General features: G+C 44.3%; 1 protein-coding gene across 4 annotated transcripts; it reads left to right on the forward strand.

The window, feature by feature from the left end:
- The first annotated feature begins 3203 nt into the window (after positions 1–3203).
- PPIH (peptidylprolyl isomerase H) lies at positions 3204–20418 on the forward strand. 4 transcript variants are annotated; one of them, XM_068539670.1, is made up of 10 exons: positions 3204–3318; positions 3662–3726; positions 4038–4061; positions 4336–4380; positions 4586–4628; positions 8699–8791; positions 12088–12175; positions 12672–12712; positions 13510–13599; positions 19720–20013. In XM_068539670.1, the coding sequence occupies exons 1-9, from the start codon at positions 3253–3255 to the stop codon at positions 13576–13578; spliced, it is 534 nt and encodes a 177-aa protein (XP_068395771.1). In that variant the 5' UTR covers positions 3204–3252; the 3' UTR covers positions 13579–13599; positions 19720–20013. The 4 variants fall into 4 exon arrangements, with proteins under 4 accessions (XP_068395771.1, XP_068395769.1, XP_068395770.1 ...); XM_068539668.1 differs by lacking the exon at positions 19720–20013 and adding an exon at positions 20242–20418 and having other exon boundaries at positions 3205–3318; XM_068539669.1 differs by lacking the exon at positions 19720–20013 and adding an exon at positions 16916–19713 and having other exon boundaries at positions 3205–3318.
- Positions 20419–21302: the final 884 nt, after the last annotated feature.

Consider the following 21302-nt stretch of genomic DNA (forward strand, 5'->3'; position numbering starts at 1 on the left):
CTTAAAGCAAATATTTGAGGGGAAAAAAATCTATAAAGCCCACATTCTTAACACAACTATTTTCATTTATTCTTTTCTGGTTCTTATTCAAATGTATATACTTTAAATAGTTATCATATTGTATATATTCATTTTCATAGTCTGATTTTAAATTTAATATTTCATAAAACATTTTCCCATGTTTCAACAGTCTTCATAATTATTCTTTCAAAAGCCACATGGTAGGGCTTCCCTGGTGGTGCAGTAGTTAAGAATCCACCTGCCAATGCAGGGGACACGGGTTCGAGCCCTGGTCTGGGAAGATCCCACATGCTGCGGAGTAACTAAGCCCGTGCGCCACAACTACTGAGCCTGCGTGCTGCAACTACTGAAGCCCGCGTGCCTAGAGCCTCTGCTCCACAACAAGAGAAGACACTGCAATGAGAAGCCCGCGCATTGCAACGAAGAGTAGCCCCTGCTCACCGCAACTAGAGAAAGCCCGCGCGCAGTAAAAGAGACCCAGTGCAGCCAAAAATAAATAAATAAAAATAAATAAAAAAATTTTTTTAAAAGCCACATGGTATTCTATCATGTTGATGTCCTATAAATTCTCTTGTTGTTTGACCTTTGTTTCTACTTTTTTACTATTTAAGATTATGCTGTGATGAAAGTGTTTGTAAATGTAGCTCTTTTCTTCTCTTGAGTACTCCATAAAACACATTTACAAGATCAGCATAATTGGGCTAAAGATATAAATGTTAATAGTTTTGATATGTCACTTGTCAAATTACTTTTAAAAAAGATTGTTTTCTATAGTTGAACTCTTTAAACCTCAATTTCTTAATCCATAAAATGGTAGCAATGGTAGTTCCTATCCCATAGAGTTGTGAGGACCAAATGAAATGAAGCATGTATTTAGCACTTAGTAAAAGCTTAACAAATACTAGACATCATTATTTATTTTCACTAGCAGTTTGAGTGTACTAGTTTTTCCACAACCTCATCAACATTGGATATTATCAATTTTTAAAAAATTATTCTAAATAGTTGGTATAAAACTATACTGAAGGATGGTTTCTGCTGCTCCTTCCCTTCCTCCCCCTTTCCCTCCTTATTCTCCTCCTCTTTCTTCTTCACCTTCAATTGGAGGTAGAGAGGGAGACCAAGGGGAGAGGGAAAGTAACCAGAAATTTTTTAAAAGACCCCTTAAGTTGAGACACACTGAATTTTTATGTGTGATCCTTGCTTCCTCAGACCACTGAACTAGAAAGGATGGTCAAAGGATATAGAAAATAATAGCTGTGATATTGAATCTAAGCCTTACCCAATTCATTCAATTCACTGGATTCACTGAGTCTATTTACTGAATCCCTACTGTGTGCTATTCAATAGTGGGCACACCTGTGAAGACAGGCAAGGAGAGTCTCGGTTTTTGTCATTGAACCCAAGTCCATGTGCCCGAAGCACAGTGAGGACAAACAAACATTGGAATTTGGAGCAGAGGAAGGCTTACTGCATGGGCCAAGCAAGGAGAATGGGTGGCTCCTGCTCAAAAGACCTGAAGTCCCCAGTGGTTTTCAGGGAAGAGTTTTTAAAGGCATCTTTTGGGGTGATGGCTTCAGGGTGTATGACTTTCTTCTGATTGGTTGGTGGTGAGGTAACAGGGTGGTGGTCCAGGAATCTCAATCCTCAACCTTCTAGTTCCCACCAGTCTGGAGTCCCAGAAGGTAGTTACCATCCTCCACCTAGGTGGGCTCCTTAGTTCCTACAGAACTCAAAATTTCTGTGTCAGATTGTTATGTATATCCCATGAGAAGGAACTAGGACTCTGTTTTATCACCGAACTGTAATTTTTAAAAAATTTTATTGGAGTGTAGTTGATTAACAAAGTTGTGTTAGTTTCAGGTGTGCAGCAAAGTGATTGATTGAACTATAACTTTTTGACTGCTTTTCCTTTGTTTCTGCATTCCCTCACTTCCTTAATTAGTATCTGCTTGAATCTGCTCTTTGTAACTCAGGGAAGGTCTAGGAGGCTGAAGCCTTTTTCTACAAACAAGAAACGGGGTACACGGAAAGGGTTTTGTACACGGGAGTGTCCTGCAGGGTCCTCCTCAGTTTTGGTCCCGCCTTTTCTTTGGTACTCCTCAGTCTTCATGGAAACAGGTGGACAAGAAAGGGAATAAAGGTTTGGATAGGTTATTCATAAGCTCGGCAGAGGAACCGGGTTTAGGGGGACTCGGTTTCATTTTCATGGAGTTAAATGTGTGTGAGGCTACAGGTGAGGTGGGGAAACCATATAATTTTGGATGGTGAACGGCATGAAGAAAATAAACCAGTAATGTATCTGAAAGTGTGACGGACGGCTACTTTAGATTGGGTGCAATGTTCCTGAGTGATATCTGAGCTGAGACCTGAGCTACAAGACCACTCCCCATCCCCATTAAGATCTAGAAGAATATTAAAGACAGTTAACAGCTAGTACCAAGGCCCTAAATAGAGTATGGGAACTCTGTGACCTCGAGGAACAGACGGCCAGACTCCCAAGAAGGTGGCGGCCAGATAATGTAAGGTAGGCCTTTTATGTAAGAAACTGGATTTTATGCTAAATACGGGGAACCAGGAGTGATTTATAAGCAGATTTATTTTAAAAGCTCTAGCTGCTCTGTGGCAAATGATTTGGAGGTGACTGAAAGCAGAAGCCCGTGGCAGAACTGGAATTAAAATCCTAGCGTCCTGACTTCAAGGAAGTGCTGAGTATTTACTGAACAAGCCTGATAACGCCAGGCTCTTCTAAGCGCTGAGGATGAACACAGTTCTTGCTTCCGTGGGGCTCCACACTAGTGGACAGGGGTAGAAAACCGCACGTACGACGGTTCACATAGGTCTTAATTTCAAAGGCTGATATGGACCCTGAAGACTGCCTAGTCCAAGCCCCCCAGGCTGAGCGAGAATAATTTGTACTGCACTTAGTGTAGCCAAGTGAGTGGGATGTCCGTTGACCTTGAGCAAAAAATGCCGAGTTTTTCCTCCCGGCTCAGCACCCAGGGAGAGTCAGGTTAGCTAACAGCTGGCTGACGTGCGGGTGGTCAGCAAGGAAGTTGGCGCTGGCCACCCACGCAGCGCCCAGTTTGGCGCTGGAGGCGGAGAACTTCCGGGGGCGGGGCCTGGCCTCGGTCGGCTTTGCCTGCGCCTGCGCCGGAGACGAAACCCTCAGAGCAGGGACTAGGTTCGCCGGAACCCCGCGCTCCCGATTTCTGCTTCCGGGTCGGAGCCATGGCGGTGGCAAATTCAAGCCCTGTCAATCCCGTGGTGTTTTTTGATGTCAGCATTGGCGGCCAGGTGAGGTCCTGGCAGCCACCCAGCCCAGCGCCGAAGGGAAGTGCACGGGGTCTGACAGGCAGATTTCATCCCCTCCCCAGGGGTAACGGACTCGGAAAGCCAGAAAGTGAAATTGGACCAGAACATACTGACCTGCGGGGCGGGGTTGGGGAGGAAGGGAGAAAGAGGAGGAGTCTTGCCCGTCGTGGCGCCCCGCTTGCGGAGGGACTGGGTGGAAAACAAGGGTAGGCTATGGAGGCGGCAGTGGGAGAGAGCAAGCGTCATGTGGGAGGGAGGGTTCCCTGCTCGGTGAGGCCTTCACGGGCTTGGACTGGGCTTTCTGACCGTCTCCCGCCGGTTGCAGGAAGTTGGCCGCATGAAGATCGAGCTCTTTGCAGACGTTGTGCCTAAGACGGCCGAGAATTTTAGGTAAGAAGATGTTCCAGCCTTGCTAGATTAACTAAACCAGAAGCTGGGCCACAGTCTGTGGAATCGTCTGCCTGCCTCTGTCCGTCCACTCACTGCCCTTGAGATCTGATTCCTCTGGGTATCGCTCTGAATAGTCTTGACTGTTCTCGTGTCAATTTATGTTGTTAATCTGTATGCCTGAGTGTCTGGACATCTGCCTAGCCGATAGGTGGGCTTGCTAGCGCCGATGTCTGTGCCCTCCCCTCCGAGGTTAGGAGCGCTCACAACTGTGATGCCATGGTGACTGAATTATTCACTCCTTTCCCTTTCAGGCAGTTCTGCACTGGAGAATTCAGGTCAGTCTCAGACGTGGTTGAGTTCTCTGCTTTCTCCTGAGGGGTGTCCTGGGGCTGCAGTGAGGGTACTGGGGAACCACCGGCAGGCCTTGAATGATTGCTGGTGGCAGTAATAGAAGGTAATCTCCCACGGGTCTATCCTCAGTTCATTTGCCTTCTTTATCTCTCTTCTCTGACCATCTTTAGGAGAGTCTCTTTGGTTCAGGTGTGTGGTAAACTGGAAAGGCCTATGATTACCTGTCATCATTCCAAGTCTCTTTCTTTTTGGTTATAGAAAAGATGGGGTTCCAATAGGATACAAAGGGAGCACCTTCCACAGGTAAGGCCTTTGGCAAGCCATACTGGGGGGCTTTTAGGAAACAAAATGGAGGATAATTCTTAGATCTTGAGAAGGGATGTTGTTGTGAACTCAGCAACTGATTTGAAGACTTACTAAAAGCCAAAGTGATAAACATTATATTTTGAAATCAATGTTATTCTAAACTACAGAATCTTCTCTCAGGATGCTTTGTTCTCTGTTTCAGGGTTATAAAAGATTTCATGATTCAGGGTGGAGATTTTGTTAATGTAAGTATTGTTCCTTGCCTATTAAGGACTTACACGTTTGGTTTTTTGTTGTTATTGCAGCTGCTGCTGTTTTTACTTCAGGGACCCAGTCTTAAGGCTTGAGAACAATGGCCAAGTTTGATGGGGAGAGGGTGGGGATGGGAATGTCCTTCGATGGCTACTACTCACTGCATCACTAGATGACAGATATCAGCACTTTGAGTCACTGACTTCCAAATCTCAGCCCTTGAGGGCCAGAAAGTGAACTTTCCCAGCATACCAGTAGATGATCCATGACAGACCCAAATTAATTGGCCACATAGAATTTAGCTAGAAATTGGATGCAATTTGTTTTTTCTAAATGGTTGTTAAGTCCCTTTCCAGTGAGCTAAATGCTTATGCCCCATTTTCCTGTCCACTTCTGGAAAGCTGAGTTTTTTTTAATCAGAAGTTCATTAGTGGGAAAGGAATCAGAGCAAGAGAGTTCTGGAAGGATGTTTTCCCTATTCACTGGGAGAGACCAATGAACTAATCCTTCACTGCTAAGCATGTCTTTATTGTGATGAGACTGTATGTATCCCCATATCAAGCCTCCTCCGCTTCCTCCAACCTTGGAAGGTGCTGAATAAACCACATTTATGCTTTCTTAAGCCCACTTTTCTCCTTACCCACCCACTTCTGTGCATGATCTTTCTTACTAATATCATTTGGTTAGTCATGATGCTGTTTTCTTGGATCTGGGAGACATTCTTTCTCCTTTATATGTAAATTTAGTTTGACTCTTAGGAGTTTTTTAAGATCTCTCTCTTTCCTATCTAGGTAAGTTTACAAAGTGGCAAATTTGGGGCTGAATCAAAAACAGATCTGTTTTGTTTTATCTGTTTGATGTCACAAAACTGGGAGATTTTAACCGAAAAATTTTCTCTCTAACATACGGAAAGTAGGTGTACATGAGGCCTGTGTTCCTCATGCAGCAGCAGTTGGTTGGAGTCAAGTAACTGCTCCCTTTAGACACGGTGTGTCCGTGTTATTATTAAACCTTTTGCTTCCTTTATTTATGTCATCTGCCCCTGTAGGCATTTAAGTTTGCAACACCTGGTCACAACTGATCATAGTAGGGCTTGGGGTGACCATATACTTTTTTATTGGCTGCTAAGAGGGCTGAAAAGCTATTCTCTGCCTTCTTTCCTTTCTTCCCACAGGCTCCTATATTGCCATATTGTCTTAGCAGGGACAGGACCAGCTTCTTACGGGTCATTGCCAGAATCTTTGCCAGGCACATTTGATCACTAGCTGCTAGCCCCAGGGTTAGATAGCAGTTGGTCAGCCAGAAGGCTGAGTGTCAGAGAGAAGCAATTACTCAGAGCTACACTTAGGGCAGAAAAAATGGAATGAGGAAGAGGCAGAAGAAGCAGGATTTGAGACCTTCTAAAGTTGGACCAAGAATATTTGTTTGTTTTAATAATATTTGTTTTTGGTTTTTTTCTGATTGCACAAGAAAAGTACAAAAATGAAAATAAATCATCTCTCAAGGAATCTCGCCTCCCAAGGAATATACTCTTGGCATTTTAGTTTAAAGCTGCCTGTCTTATCATTGCATATATATGTGTGTCAAATATTATTTTTAACAGACTTAAGATCATATGTGTGTTTTAACTTTTTTGTGCTTAATAATTGTCTGCATTTTCCCTTGTCATTGTCTTCTTCCAAAACAATCTTTCTAATAGTTACCTAATATTCCGTTATGAATAGACAATGAATCTATTTGATCAACCCACTGTTATTGAAGATTTAAGTTGCTTTCTCTTGTTTGCCCTACAAATTAATTTTGTCATTTTCCCTACTGTGGCTTCTGGAGTGCAATAGATAGTATGATTATATAGAGAATGATGTGGTAACTGTTCTGTTCTCTAGGTTTATTGGGAAATTGGAAATGAACATGTTTTCCTTCTGTATGTATGTATGTATATATTTATGTGGAGTTAAAGGTGTAATAGCTTACGTTTACATAGTGCTGTATGGATTGCAAAACACTTTTCTCATAGACACTAATTGGATCTTTATGGCAATGGTATAAGGAGTAGGTGATTTCATCCTCACTTGATAGTTGAGGAAACTGGGGCTCAGAGATAGGAAGTGACTTCCCCAGCTCAATAATGATAGTTCTGAAACTCAAATCCAGTCTTTCCACTATACAGAGCTTGGTTTTATTGATAATTTTTTTAAAATAAATTTATTATTTATTTATTTATTTATTTATTTATTTATTTATTTATTGGCTGCGTTAGGTCGTTGCTGCACGCAGACTTTCTCTAGTTGCAGCGAGCAGGGGCTATTCTTCGTTGCGGTGCGCGGGCTTCTCACTGCGGTGGCTTCTCTTGTTGCGGAGCACGGGCTCTAGGCGCACGGGCTTCAGTAGTTGTGGCCCACAGTTTCTAGAGCGCAGGCTCAGTAGTTGTGGTGCACGGGCTTAGTCGCTTCACGGCATGTGGGATCTTCCCGGACCAGGGCTCGAACCCATGTCCCCTGCATTGACAGGCGGATTCTTAACCACTGCGTTACCAGGAAAGTCCCAATAACTTTTAGTCAAATAACGATTTGGATTTGAGTTTTCTTTTCTTCCTTGGCTTATGTTAATTCCCTTTAGTAGTCTTTGCTCCAGTAAGGGCCCCTTGATTCTACACTAGGTCAGTGTTTCCATATTCCATCATGTACCCGATATTTTTTTTTTTTTTTTTTACTATGTTGGGGCTTCATTGCTGTGTGCGGGCTTTCTCTGGCTGAGGCAAGCGGGGGCTACTCTCCTCTAGTTGCGGTGAGCGGGGGCTACTCTTCCTTGCGGTGTGTGGCCTTCTCGTTGCAGTGACTTCTCTTGTTGCGGAGCACGGGCTCTAGGTGCGCAGGCTTCAGTAGTTGTGACGCGTGGGCTCAGTAGTTGTGGCTCGCGGGCTCTAGAGCACAGGCTCAATTGTGGCGCACAGGCTTAGTTGCTCCATGGCATGTGGGATCTTCCCGGACCAAGGCTCGAACCCGTGTCCCCTGCATTGGCAGGCGGATTCTTAACCACTGTTTCACAAGGGAAGTCCTAATATTCTTTTTCTTTACTAACTGGCTGGGAGAGATTGGTCTTTTGGCACTCTCTTGATATTACCTTTAAACCCCAGGGATTCTATTTAAGGTACTGCAAATATGGCCTTGGTCAAGTTGCTTTATTACCCTGACTTAAGTTTGCTCACCTGAAAAATGAGGAAGATGATAATGCTTATTCCACAGAGTTACTGGAAAAGCAAAGAGATAACACAAATAGAGCTAGTTTAAGCATAAATTGGGGATTTATGACAAGGTGTTTCCTGGAACCCAAAGGAAGAAGTAGATGTAGGAACTAGAGAGCCACAGAACCAATGAGTCCCTTCTCTCTGTTTCTCTAGCGCTCTCTACACATGTGTTGCCTTCTCTTTCTCTTCTCCAGTCCACCTTAAAGAAGATAGTTATCTCCAGCTTCCAGGTTTACATGATACAAGTTCACCCTCAAGAGAGCAGCTATTCTACTTCATGTTTCCCAGAGAAAGAACTCTAGTTGGCCCTGCATGAATTAGGCATCCTCCCCTGGACCTCCCCTGACTTCAACTTTGACCAGGAGGGTGGTATCCTGTTGTATAGATTACACTTCCAAGAGCCCACCCACCTGCATAGTTGGGGGAGTGGAGCCATAGACAGTTAAATAGATTCTATTATATGACTGCAGACATGAGAGCCTTTGGGAAGGGCATCGAGACATCGATTATGTATGTGATCACTGTACTGGTGTCCTCTGCTTTGCTTGTGTCTTAGCCTATCTTTCTAGAGGCCCAGCTGTGACCTGTTGTTTTTTTTCCAGCCCATGAGATGCCCTGGCCAGGTTGTGGGCTGCATGTTCCTTGGATGGGGCTTGCTTTGATTGCAAGATAGGGTCAAAGAGGTGTGGCTCCCAAAGTGACCTGCAAGAGTAAGAGGACTTTAAAGCAGTGAGGCTTGGGGTGCAGCAGCTGCTTCCTCTGGGCTCTAGGGGCCAGTGCTCACAAGTTGCTAACACTTCCCTTCTCTCTGCTCAGGGAGATGGTACTGGAGTCGCCAGTATCTACCGGGGGCCGTTTGCAGATGAAAATTTTAAGCTTAGACACTCAGCTCCAGGCTTGCTTTCCATGGTAAGTTGGGACCAGTCAAGGTTTTGGGCTAGATTTATAGCCAGCTGACTTCTGGGTCCCTCTTGAGGCCCAGTGCTGTCTCTTGGGATGGAAGCAAATGCTTTCCTTCCCTTGCTTGACCCAGGATTCACCTCTGTACTGCCCACCTCTTTCCTCAATCTGGTTTGATATTGTTGGGCTGGATCCACTAGCAGGCTGGGGAACCAAAATTGAACTCTGATGTGTGTTTTCTTACTTTGTTTGAGCCAGGACGTGTGGTTGGGCACTCAGCCTTGCTGCTTAGAATGTAGCCAGCTGTGCTTTCAAGACCCAGTGTTCACGCCTCTACCACACCACTCACCAGGACTCTCACAGCACCCATTCGTTTACACTGCCTTCTGGCTGGTCACCCCTTTCAGCTCACTCACCACTCCTCCTTCCCCATCCCAGTACCCTTCCTTCCCATTTATAACCCCACTCACCCATCTCATTCCCCTTTCACCGTCCCCCTGCCCACCTCCTTCAGCCCCTCATCTACACACCCCCACTCGCTCCCCCTTCACTTGCCCTTATTCACCCCTCACTCCTCATTTCCCCTTACCCCTCCCACCTTGCTTCTCTTTCACTCTTCAAGCCTCTCCCTCCCTCCTGTCATCACCCATTTCCTTCTCTCAGTGCCCCAAGTCTCACTCCCCCAAACCCAATATTTACATGCACACATTCTCCGTCCTGCTTGCCCACTCCTCCAGTCATCTAGTCAGCCATTCATCAAATAAAGATTGTTGACATACACTGTTTCAGGCCTCATGGTAAGGCATGAGGATACAGGCCTGATCCCTGGCCTCGTGACATTTAACATCTAGTGGGGGAATCGCACATGCAGAATGACGGGTCCAGTATAGTATAATTCATGCCATCAGTGTAATAAGGGGAGGGTACCTCAGTGTATGTAAAAGTACTGTGAGGGCCCCAAGGAATGAGAGTAATTGCTGCAAGGATCCAAAGAAGTTCTCTACCAGACGGCATTTCAAGTGAAGCAAACTGGCTAGACAAAAGATGTGTGACCATGAAATAGCAGGGTGGCATGGGCAAGGGACAGAAAGTGAGGATAGTGTTGTGAGTGGGGGAGGGAATGACTAGTAGAGACCACCGGAGAGGCAGGTGGGTGTAGGGCTTTAAATGCCAGAATAAGGATGAGGTATGTGGACCTTATTTTATAGGATATGGAGAGCCATGCACTTTTTTGAGCAGGGCTGATCAACTTGGTGTTTTAAAACAAAGACCCTGGCTGCAGTGTGAATGGAAGACAGGAGTGGAGAGGGTAGGGCAGAGAAGCCAGTTAGGAGGCTGCCATAATAATTGGGTGAGCCTAGCATAGCAAAGAGTGTACAAGTCTCTTTTAGGAAAGTGAGGCTGGGCAAGCGTGGGTAAAGAGCGCAGAAGTGGCTTAAGTGGGCTTGGGTCATCGCCGTGAGGACTGCATGCCACTGTGTTAGCATCTGGGGAGGAGTCAGAAAATGGAAGGGAGCCTTGGTCTCTGCTCCCTTCAGGCTGACACTAGTTAAGTTGTGCTGTCACACATCTTGTAGCATAATTGTTTTTGCTTCCATCCTCCACTAAATCATGCGTTCCTCGAGGGCAGGGACTGAGTCTCATTGATCTCCAAGCCTTAATACCTGATACAGAAAGGTGCTGAGCAGATACTGATGAATGACTGAAAGATAATCAGAATAAAGGCTAATGTTGAGCACATACTCAACAACACTTTATTTGCATTAATTCATTTTAATTCTCTCGTTATTCCTTTGAGATAGGTACAAGTGAGGAGACCGAGGCACAGAGAGGTTATGTGGCTAAACTAGATCCCAGTCAGTGATGGAGCTGGGATTCAAGCTCAGTCATCTGGCTCCAGAGCTTATTCCCTAAACCAGTAAGCTATCCTGTCTGGAAGAATGGATAAGTGAGTGGCTAAGGGCAGAGAGTTCCCTGAGCTAAAAACACATGTTGTATGACTGTTTTCCTGCCTGCTTGCTAATAAATGTTTATACATTGAGCAGCAAGATAGGTAGATAGATAGATAGATAGATAGATAGATAGATAGATAGATAGATAGATAGATAGATAGATGATAGATAGATACAAGAAACAGGAAGAAGGGAGGGAGGGAGGGAGGAAGAACTGGGGCCACTGAGGAGTCCGCCCTCACTGCAGAGCGTAGGTCTGTTCTGACCGGCTCAGGCTGTCCCTTGCTTTCATATGTGAGATGTTCCTGCAGACACGTGCGAAACCCCTGATAGCCTCGTCTCACGTGGGGAATTTCTAAAGTATAATGTGACATCCCTAATTAGAGCTTACCCCTAGACAATGTCTTTAATGTATTTCATATACAGTTTTATTCCTTCAGTGTTGAACACAGACTCAACCAATTTAATTCCATTAAGCATCCAGTTAACTCTAGTGACCTATCTAATGATTTCCAGTGTTGCCTCTGTAGTATTACTTTGATAAGACCTGTGCTCTTAATAGTACTAGTTCTTTCAGTTTTCCATTTTCCAAAATAATGTAAGTATGCATTGAAATACTCACATAGTTACACAGACATTGTGGTAAGGCAGTGCTGCTGAAACGTGATGTGGGTTTGCTGATTGCTTTGCGTTGTAATTATAGCCTGTTCTTTTATAATGTATTGTGAAATATAATGATATAAAGACAATTTCACGGGAGGAAAAGGGAAGGGATATGGCTGAAGAATTTGAGATTCGTGATTTAAAAAACTTTTACCGATAAAATTCAATAATAAAGGATTTGGGGTGTAGCTGTAAAAAGCAAATGTCATTGATTAAATGTAGTCTTTTTTCTAGCATAGCACTAGCATAGCAGCTTCTTGCCCCTTAAATTTTCTTATTACCATTGTTAAGGGACAGTACAGAGTCATTCAGACAAAGTAGCTTATGGCACAGGCAACAGGCTTTTTCTCAGCTGGTGCCTAATTTGTAAGTGTAATCCAGTTATTACTGGTTTTGGACTAAATACAGCAAATCTGGTTCTATAATCAACTGTTCCCATTATAAAAATTCACACTGTAGGAGAAATGTACATTTATTCAAGGATGTAGCTCCTTGAGGGCAGAAATTGTGTATTCTGTTCCTCTCTGTATCCTTGGGTCCTGGCTCAGGCCCTGGCTCATAGTAGATGCTCAGTCAGGTTTGCCGAAAGAAAGCATGGAGGACTCAGGGCTACAGGCTCTTTTGGGGAGTTTTGTCCTTTGGCTGACATGGCCAGGAAAACTCACTGCAAATATATTTGGTTTCCATCAGGCAAACAGTGGTCCCAGTACAAATGGCTGCCAGTTTTTCATCACCTGCTCTAAGTGTGATTGGCTAGATGGGAAGCACGTGGTGTTTGGTGAGTCCTATTCCTGTCCTAGTCCAAGCCCAGTTCACCCAGAGCGGAACTTCCTATGGAGCCGATCCCCTGACTCTTGTACCAAGAGTGCTCGTCAGGTGTAACTGCCCTGGGTAGTAGTAGGAAAGGTGGAAGCCATGGGAGGTGGGGAGGATTTGTGGTTAGAGAGCTAGAGGGGAGGATGAAGGGGCCATCTGATGTAGTGAGTAACCACCTGGGCGATAGGTGTGTCTGAGGGGGGGATGGTAGCACTTAAGAAATACCACACAGAGGCAGCATGGTATAGTGGAGCTTTGCAATTGCTCAGACCTAGTTTTGAGCCCTAACTCTGCTACTTACCACCTGTGACCTTGGGCAACATTTCACTTCCACTGAATATTAATTTTCTGATGTTAGTCTGAGGATCAAATGAGATAATGGCTGAGAATGGGCCTTGGAGGCTGGAAAGTACTGTGCAAATGAGAGTAATAAAGTCCAGCTCATACTCTTCCCACAGGAAAAATCATTGATGGACTTCTGGTGATGAGAAAGATTGAGGTGAGTCCTGTTTTGATCTCCTCTTTCTCAGCCATTCTGGCCTAGTGCTACCTCACTCGTGTTGAGGAGCGGGAGAACCATGAGTGGGCTCTGGTTAGGCCCAGGCTTCACTCCTCAGTTACAGGGAGGAGAAGAGGGAGGAGAGATCACGTACCCCCCAAGTGTTCTGGGCCCTCAGCCTCTCCGGTGCGGTGCCTACTGAGGTTTGGCCTCTGGTGTCTCCTCCATCTAGTTGAGAAGATCCTCCTCAGCATTGTACTCAAGGTCCTTCACGATCGGGTCCCTGCCTCCCTCTCCACGACCCCTTCTGCCACTGCCACTTCCACATTCTAGTCCCATCAGGCTACTAGCCCTCCTCTAAATGTGCATACACGTCCCTGCCTCTTGCTCCTTCCTGCCCTCAAGTCTTTGCTCATGCTGTTTCCTCTACTGAAGTGTTCTCCCTTCTTTTCCTCCTGGTGGGATCCCATCCATCCTGCTGGGCCCAGCTCAAATATCCCCTGTTCTGTGAATCCTTCCCTGGCCAGTGCAAGCAGCAGTTTAGTTGCTTCCTCACCCTGTATACAACTCTCTCTTATGACTTACTACATTGTTACATGTCATGGGTTTGATGTTTTCTAAATGTTGTACATTTTCTCTTTGATATGTGTTATATTCTTCCCGTCTGCTAGGCTGCAGACTGTTGTCAGATCAGCCTGTAAGCTCTCAGTCCTTAGCCTAGGGGCCTGCAGGCATCAGTAAGTGTGTGGTGGGGGAGTGTCTGAGTGGAGGAGTCACCACTGTGCTTTCTCTCCTAGAATGTTCCCACAGGCCCCAACAATAAACCCAAGCTGCCTGTGGTGATCTCACAGTGTGGAGAGATGTAGTCCAGAGGAAGACTGAATCAGGTAAAGTGTGTCTTTCTTGAGCAGGAGTCAGGACCCCAGAGAAGGCAGCATGGTCTAGTGGAAAGAACTTTAGACCTGAAGACACGGGATTGAGCCCATTTCCTCTCTGCGTGCCCTGGGAGAAGTCACTTGCCTTTCTTGAGCCTGTTTTCTCATCTGCCAAAATGGTGATAATACGTATCTCCTCGGGTCACTGCAAGCATCGAAAGAGAAAGGGTTGGTAGGACACTTTGCTTTTCTAACACTTTATAGTTCACAAAGTATCAACCTGAAAACCATCAGGCACTTTCTGACGGCACTCTTAGACTCTAGTTCCATTCAGTAGTCCCGCTAGGAAGACCTGGCTCCATCCCTGGGTCACTCCCTTCTGGGACCAGCCTGGGCAGCCAGGAGACACCCCTATCATGCCTCTCGCCAGAACTGACGCTGCAGTTCCAGCCCCTGACTTTGTATTTGCCAGCCTCATAGGTGAATGTGACACATTTCTCAGCCGACATAGACTCACTTCCTACCCAGACTTGTCACTCACTGCCTGCTCTGTGCTGGGCATCATTCTGAGCATGGGGATGGGGGAAAGAATGGAAAGATGCCTCCACCCTTTAGGAGCTTATGGAGAATAAAACACATTCTCAGAGGTGATCACTAGTAGTATGAGTGATGTTGTTAAGGATTAATAAGAGTTCAAGAAAGATATTGATCACTTCCAGCTAGGTAAAGGATGGTAGTGCTTTGCCTTTCTTTTCTTTTTTTCTTTTTTTTTTAAATTTTCAAACCTGCAGAAAAGTTGGAAGAGTAGTACATTGAACACCTATTTACCTTTCATCTAGATTCGCCAATGTTTAACATTCTTGTTTTATCATTTTACTTTGACATTTGTTTCTTTCCCTTCTTCCCTCTCCTCCCATTTCCATTCCTCTCCTGCTCCTCTTCCTTCTTTCCTTCCTTTCCCTTTCTTCATTTCTTTTCCATCTGGAAGTTGAGGACTTCTTGACATTTTACCCCAGAATACTTCAGCAAGCGACTCCTAAAAATAAGAGCGTCCTGCATAATCACAATAATATTGTCTAATGTACATGCTCAAACTTCCCCAGATGTCCACAAAGTAACTTTTTTTAGCTCTAAAAAAAGAAATCCAATCAAGGTTCACATATTTCATTTGGTTATTTATTTTAGTTATGAAAGCAACATCATCTGCTGAAACGAGGTATGAAAATTTTCACAGAAAACAGTTAAGGCCCCCCCTTAACCGCTCACCCCCATCCACATCTCCATCCCACTGCTCTCCTCACAGGAAACTTCTTCATCAGTTTGATGTACGTCCATAGGGCCTTTTCTTTGCCCATCTAATTTTGGGAGGTTTTGTTTTTCCTAAATGGCATCATACTATTTGTTCATCACTTTATTTCCATTTGATCTTATGTCTGGAAGACTTTTCCTCCTCCATTCCTGTAAAACTATGTTGCATTTAGACTAAACAAAACTGATATGATATGCTATAAGATGTTTGTAGCAAATATTTTATTTTACCTTTCTCTTAATGATTTGAATAATTATACATTCTGAGTCTTAGTTCTTTACATGTTTTGACCATTTTGTCTAGAATATATTTTAAGAAAAAACTGGCAGTGGGTTTCTTATCTTAACTTTGGTGATATCCTTTGTTAAACGGAAGTTCTAAATTTTGATGAGATCAAAATTTTTAATCTTTTCCCTTGTGTTGTGTTTTATCTTGTTTAAGAAGGTCCTTACTACCTCAATCATAATGCCTTCTGTATTTTTTCTAATGTTTCTATAGTTTTATTTGTATACTTACAAAATTATCTAGAATTTATTTTTCTGGACTCTGCCTTTTTTTTCAAATGGAGATCTAGTCAAATACCAGACCATCTTAATGACTGTGCATACCTCCATCTGTGACTTACTTTGTGTTCACAGCATCTGGCACTTACAGGCATTCAGTTAAAATTTATTACATGAGTTAATAGAGAGGGAGAATGTCAGGCATTTTAGGCAGGGAACTGGTGTGAGCAAATGCCAGGGCAGGAATGCACAAGTGTGTGCTGGAAGCTCACGTGGACTCTCTTGTTCAGCCAAATGCTCCCTTCTCAGGCCTAGTTGACACTCTGAGCTTTCTTTTCTGCCAGTACTGGGGGCCCCAGGCTCAACGTGCTTTCCCCCTGCCCTCGCTGCTGGCCATTCCCTCTCCTACTCGTTTCTTGGCTGAACTAAAGTTGAGCTCATAAGTCCTTTTCCTTCTAAAGACTGACCACTGATCACCAGCAGAGGACAGAAGATCACAAAAACAATAAAATTTAGAAATCCTTTTATGTTTAGGGCCTTTTCTGTATTTTTCTGAGACCCTTACAGAAAGTTACTGGAAATACATGTTAGGAGTTTGTTTTCTGAGGGTGGGCGATCATCAACCCTCCTCTCCTCACCCGCTATTAGCAAAGGTCACGGAAACATTTGCCCCCATGAAAGCCCTTCCTTTTAGCCTACAACCCCAAGCAGAACAGATTCCATGGAGAACATTTGATGCTCCAGAGGCCCTCTAGACCAGAACTTTCCAGTAGGCATTCCTTTCTGTGGTGGTGGAAATGTTCTGTATCTGTGCTGTCCATTATGGTAGCTTCCAGCTACATGTGACCATTGAGCACTGGAAAAATGTGACTGGTGTGACTGAGGGACTGAATTTTTACTCTTATTTAATTTTAATTAAATTTAAAGAGCCACATGTGGTACCTCCAATTTAGTCTTCTAACCTTGACTTGCTCAGAATTAAATCTTTCATAGCTTATATTTAGAGACAATACAGTAAAAGCAGTTATATCACTTATTGAATATTTCTTGTGCTCAAATTCTGAGCTAAGAACCTTACTTTAATTATCTCATTTAACTTTACCAAGTTAAAAACTCATAGGTTTTAAGGTGTTAGGGAATCTAGGTGGCAGCCTGACCTTAAGGCATTCCACAGATGGGTTCCCCACTTTGGGTTTCTGAGTAATGGATTTGGGAGAAAGTAAGGAAAAGTAAGGAAAGTAAGTAAAAGATTTGGGAGTATGATATCATTTCATCATGTTTCTTCCCAGCTGTGAAGTTACAAGCATCTCTGATTTCTAAAGGAGTATTTCAGATCCCTCAGGTTGTTTGAGGGCAGAATAATGTTTGACAGCCAGTGTAGATGATGTTTTTAAGTCCTACTAGGCAGTATTTCTCAAACTTTAATGTACATATGAATCACCAGGAGATCTTGTTAAGGTGCTGGTTCTGATTCAGTGGGTCTGGATGCAACTTAAGATTTTGCATTTCTAACCAGCTCTCAGGTGATGCTGATGCTGATTTGGAGTGGCAAGGCTACAGGGGAATAACAGTCTGTCTTTTAATTGAGAACCCACCATATTCCAATCAGAAAAGACCCAGGAGGAGATAATCTCTTGGTGGCATTGGTCCAGCAGGAATCTACTGCATTCACATCAAGAGATCACCTAATCATGCATTTAAGGCCTGTGCCTAGTCACTGGAAATAGAAGATAGGAAGGAGACAGAAGATAGGTGAAGTCACTTGATCAACTGTACCTCCCTATGAAGAACTTCCTTCCTATGAAGAACTTCCTTCCTATGAAGAACTTCCTTCCACAACTTCTTTTGTGCTTTACCTTAGGTCCTGACTTTGGTTTTAGTGAAAATGAAGTTTTCTGTACAACTCTAGCTGTAGTAACCTCGGTTTTATCTCAGTGGGTCCTGTGAAAGCTTTTCACGTTGAATTTGATTAGGTACACATAAACGAACTTTGGGCCTCAGGATTCTCCTACCCAGTCTGAACTGGGTTCTTCGCTACTTACAACTGCATGGGGGGTGGGTGGGGCAGGGGCGTGGAACCTCTGTTTTGAAAACCTGAGAGTCTCTTGGAAAAGAGAGTGGCTGTGAGCTCTGACAGCCCTGCTAATCTCCCTGTGATCCCCAAGCCTGGTACTATCAAGCAGCAGAGATCTTTCTTTAGTTCATTGTTTCCCAAATTTCCCTGAAGATGAGAATCACGTAGGGGCACTTGTTAAACCTACTAATTCCCAGATCCCACCCGAAGAGTTTGAGTGAATTTGAGGTAGGATCCAGGATGCTATGTTGCTTCAGATGCTTCTTATCAGAGAAATGTGGGTAACCCTGCTTTAGGTGGTGCTGGTTGAATGTTTTTTAACATTTGTCTCTTAGGAAAAAATATAATTATACAGCACCTAATTTGACAGGTATTATAGCTTACACTGAGGTGTTATTCGAGTTCAAATAGTCAGTAGGTTAAAAGTTAATTGTACCTGTGGATAGTGGATATGGTAAGAGCTGTGACACTGCTGTTGGAATGACTGAGGTTTAGGAAATACTGTCCCCCAATCTGGGATTTCCTGTAGATGTGATACATTCCTGTAGAGGAAGATTCTGAAAGACACATTGGTGGCATGTGGGCTGGTCTTTCATTAATTAAGATAGGTCCCACACTGCAGATGAGGCAACAAACTTGGAAAGCCCAGTTCCTGCCTTAAAGGAACTCACAGTCTCTTGGGGAAACTGACAATTACAGTACAGTAAAGCACTGAACTGGAGGTTTTAAGACAAAGGAAGGAAAGTGAATGCCTGTGTCTGCCTGGAGTGTTTGGGAAGACCGCAGAAGAGATGTTTCAGCTGACTACATGAAAGAATGGAGTTTGTCAGGGTAGCTAAAACTGGAGAGGGCATTCCAGGCAGAGGGAATGGCATGAGCAAAGGCACCAAGCAGGAAACAGCAGGAAGTGTAAGGGAAACTGCAAATAATTCAATATAGCCAAAGCAGGAAGATATGAAAAGCAAACTGTAAGAGGCGAGGCTAGAGGAGGCCAGGGTCAGCTGTGAGATCCATTGCAGGCTGAGGTATTCATATGTTAGCCTGAGGATGGGGGTGAGCTTCAGGCAGTGTGTACATCTTTCCCCCCTAGGGTGAGAGGTCACCATGCTCCTGAGATTCCAAAGGGTAGCCTGACCCTCCAAAATGAACCGGGCCAGTAGGAGCCAGTGAAGGATTTTGAGCAGGAGAACACTGTAATTGACTTTACTTATTCAGATGATTCTAGCAGCAGTGTGGAGGATAGGCTAGAGGCCAGTGAGGTGTCCACTGCAGCAGTCCGGGCCAGAGCAAAGAGGTTCCACATGAAAATGTGCGTCTAGGGAGCACCAGAGATGTGGCAGCAAATATTTGCATGCCTGCTGGGCATGTAACACCGTTCCCCGCCCTGAAAGTCAGAAGCCCTGCCAGCTAAAAAGGGTGGGGAAGGGAGAATGGCTCCATTCCAGTCCCTCCAGTACAAAGGCGAAGCTCCCTGCCCTGTAACCAGGCCTTACACACAGAGAGATACATCACGTCCATGGAATACTACATAGCCTTAAAAAGAAAGAGGTAGATCTGTATGTGTTGGCGGATTTCTAAGGTAAATTAAGGGACAAAGTCAAGATGTAGTACATTATATAAACATGATGCTATTTATTTTGAATTACTCTTTCAGAAATTACTGTAGTGATAGATAGCTTTCTGGTAGTAATGGTTACCTCTGCAGAGTAGAGATAGCAAAGAGACTTTCTTTTCAGTTTATATTGTCCTGTATATGCTTGAATTTTCTACACTGGGCATGTATTTTATAATAGAAATACATACTGTATATATGTAGTTTTAACGAATCCTAGTTCCTCCCAGCCCTTGCCAGGAGCATGTAGCTAACATCAGTTTGTGAATCATTCCCTGGTCCCCTCCTGGGTGCACCCACAGTACTTGGTTCATCCCTCTATTACAGCATTTAACACAGTGTATCATGAATATGTTGGTCTGGTTTTCTCTAGACTGAGAACTCCTTGAGGCAGGGGCCATGCTGACTAACACAGTGCCTGGTCAGTGATAGAGCTTAGGTCCCGGAGCACCACGCAACTTGTAAAGTGCATTTATACATTTTTGTACATTCTGCTTGAGGGCCCAGGGTTAAACTTCTGTCTGAGCCTGCAGTATGAGGCCAGGACCCACTGTGCTCTGGAGGAAGAGGGGTGTGGCCATGTTTGGGGGGAGGGGAACAGTAGTAACTGAGTGTACTCACCCTGTTCTTTTAGGACAGCTAACTCCAAGGCCATAAACAGAGGGTGTGGAGTTTCCTTTCTTTATAACCCTGGGACCAAGACCTTCAAGGAAAAGGATTGCTCTTTGTTCTAGAGCTCCACAGAGAGCAATCAAGGTCTGGCAGAAAGCACACAGACTTCGGAGCCAAGTAGACCAGGAAGCCCCATCACTGTCAGGCCATTAAACCCCTTGGAACCCAAGTTTTTCCCTTTGCTTAATTATAAATAATATATACTGCACAGAGTTGTGAAGGGTAAATAATAAAGGAGACAGTGTATTGGCCGTAAGTATTAGTTTCTTTCTTGGTTCCGTGTAACACGCCTCTCAGCTCTGCTCTGGGGCACCAAAGGTCTGGCCTGTGGAAAGAATCAAAGTGGTCTGCTCTTTGGGGAAAGGAGGGTTCGGGGTGTAGAGGAGAGCTGCGAGTGTCTTCTCTCATGGACTGTCCCCTCCCCGTTCCTCTGAGCTGCTTCTCTCTTCCGTCTCTCACAGACCCTCCACATCTGCCATTGCAGGCCTTCCCTTGCTCAGGGTGATGCTCTTGAGTAAGATAAACTGGACTGGCCCCTGTGTTTGCTTCCCTGCCTGCTGCTGCCCCATTTGATCAAAAGACCTTGGAAGTATCACAGACTCAGAAGCCAAGATTTTGTGTTTAAGTTTTCAACTGTAAATAAAGTTGTTCTTTTTTTTTTTTTTTTTGGTTTTGGGTTTTTTTTGTTTTTTTTTTTTACCGTGTGTTGTGTTCTTTTTAAATGGTTGTAATGATAGCCCTGTCTCCTCACTCCTTAGCTCCAGCCAGGCGTACTGACTCTCCCCAGAGGCCAGCATGGGCCAGAGCCAGGCCCTTGATATGTAGAGTTGATGCCTCAGATTTACAAGCAGTTGTAGCAGTCCCCTCTTAGGTTCAAGCTGATCGGGCAAAGAAGGCAAAGCCCCAGGGCCTTATGTTCCCAGTAGGTTCATTTTGGTTAGTTCTAGAGCCTGTGGGTGAAGGGTCACTAGCTTGGGATATTTTTGGATGGGAGACCATTTGGTAGAATGTGTCTTGATCATGATGAAGTGGAAATCATTTATTAATAGTTAAAAATCTTGGTTTGAATCCGAAGTCATTTTTTAAACAGTTGAGGTCTTGAGACGTTCACTTCCCCTTTCAGAGCCTCGGTTTCCTCATCTGTAAAATGGGGATAATAATAGTACTTCATAACATTGTCGAAAGGGTCAAACAAGAGAATGGAGATGAGGGTAACTTGTAGACAGTAACGTGCATTGGAAAATGTTTGTTTTCAAAGGAAATAAAAGGATAATATAAAAACATAAAAGAGAAAAAGATCCCAGTGAGTATAATGTTCAGGAGGTAAAGAGTTCCCTGGTATTCCTTTCATGAGGCAGTTTCTCATGTTATCCCATTCCTACTTTCTCCTGGCTCATGGCAGGAATGACTCATAACTACTAGCAGCAGGCTACGGCAGCAGCAGAGTAGCAGAGAGCTGAATTCTGTGATAAAATAGAACCAGGCTAAAAGTGCCATTTCAGTGTATTGGGGGACAAGAAAGGTGGTGAGGTATACAAGGGCCCT

Source organism: Eschrichtius robustus, chromosome 3 (genome assembly GCF_028021215.1).
Source record: "Eschrichtius robustus isolate mEscRob2 chromosome 3, mEscRob2.pri, whole genome shotgun sequence".
Lineage (NCBI taxonomy): Eukaryota > Metazoa > Chordata > Mammalia > Artiodactyla > Eschrichtiidae > Eschrichtius > Eschrichtius robustus.

Coding starts and splice junctions, on each gene's coding strand:
- PPIH (XM_068539670.1), top strand. CDS start 3,253: ATGGCGGTGGCAAATTCAAGCCCTGTCAATCCCGTGGTGTTTTTTGAT. Junction 4,629..8,698: donor AGGGTGGAGATTTTGTTAAT/GTAAGTATTGTT, acceptor CTCTCTGCTCAG/GGAGATGGTACTGGAGTCGC. Junction 12,176..12,671: donor TGGGAAGCACGTGGTGTTTG/GTGAGTCCTATT, acceptor CTCTTCCCACAG/GAAAAATCATTGATGGACTT.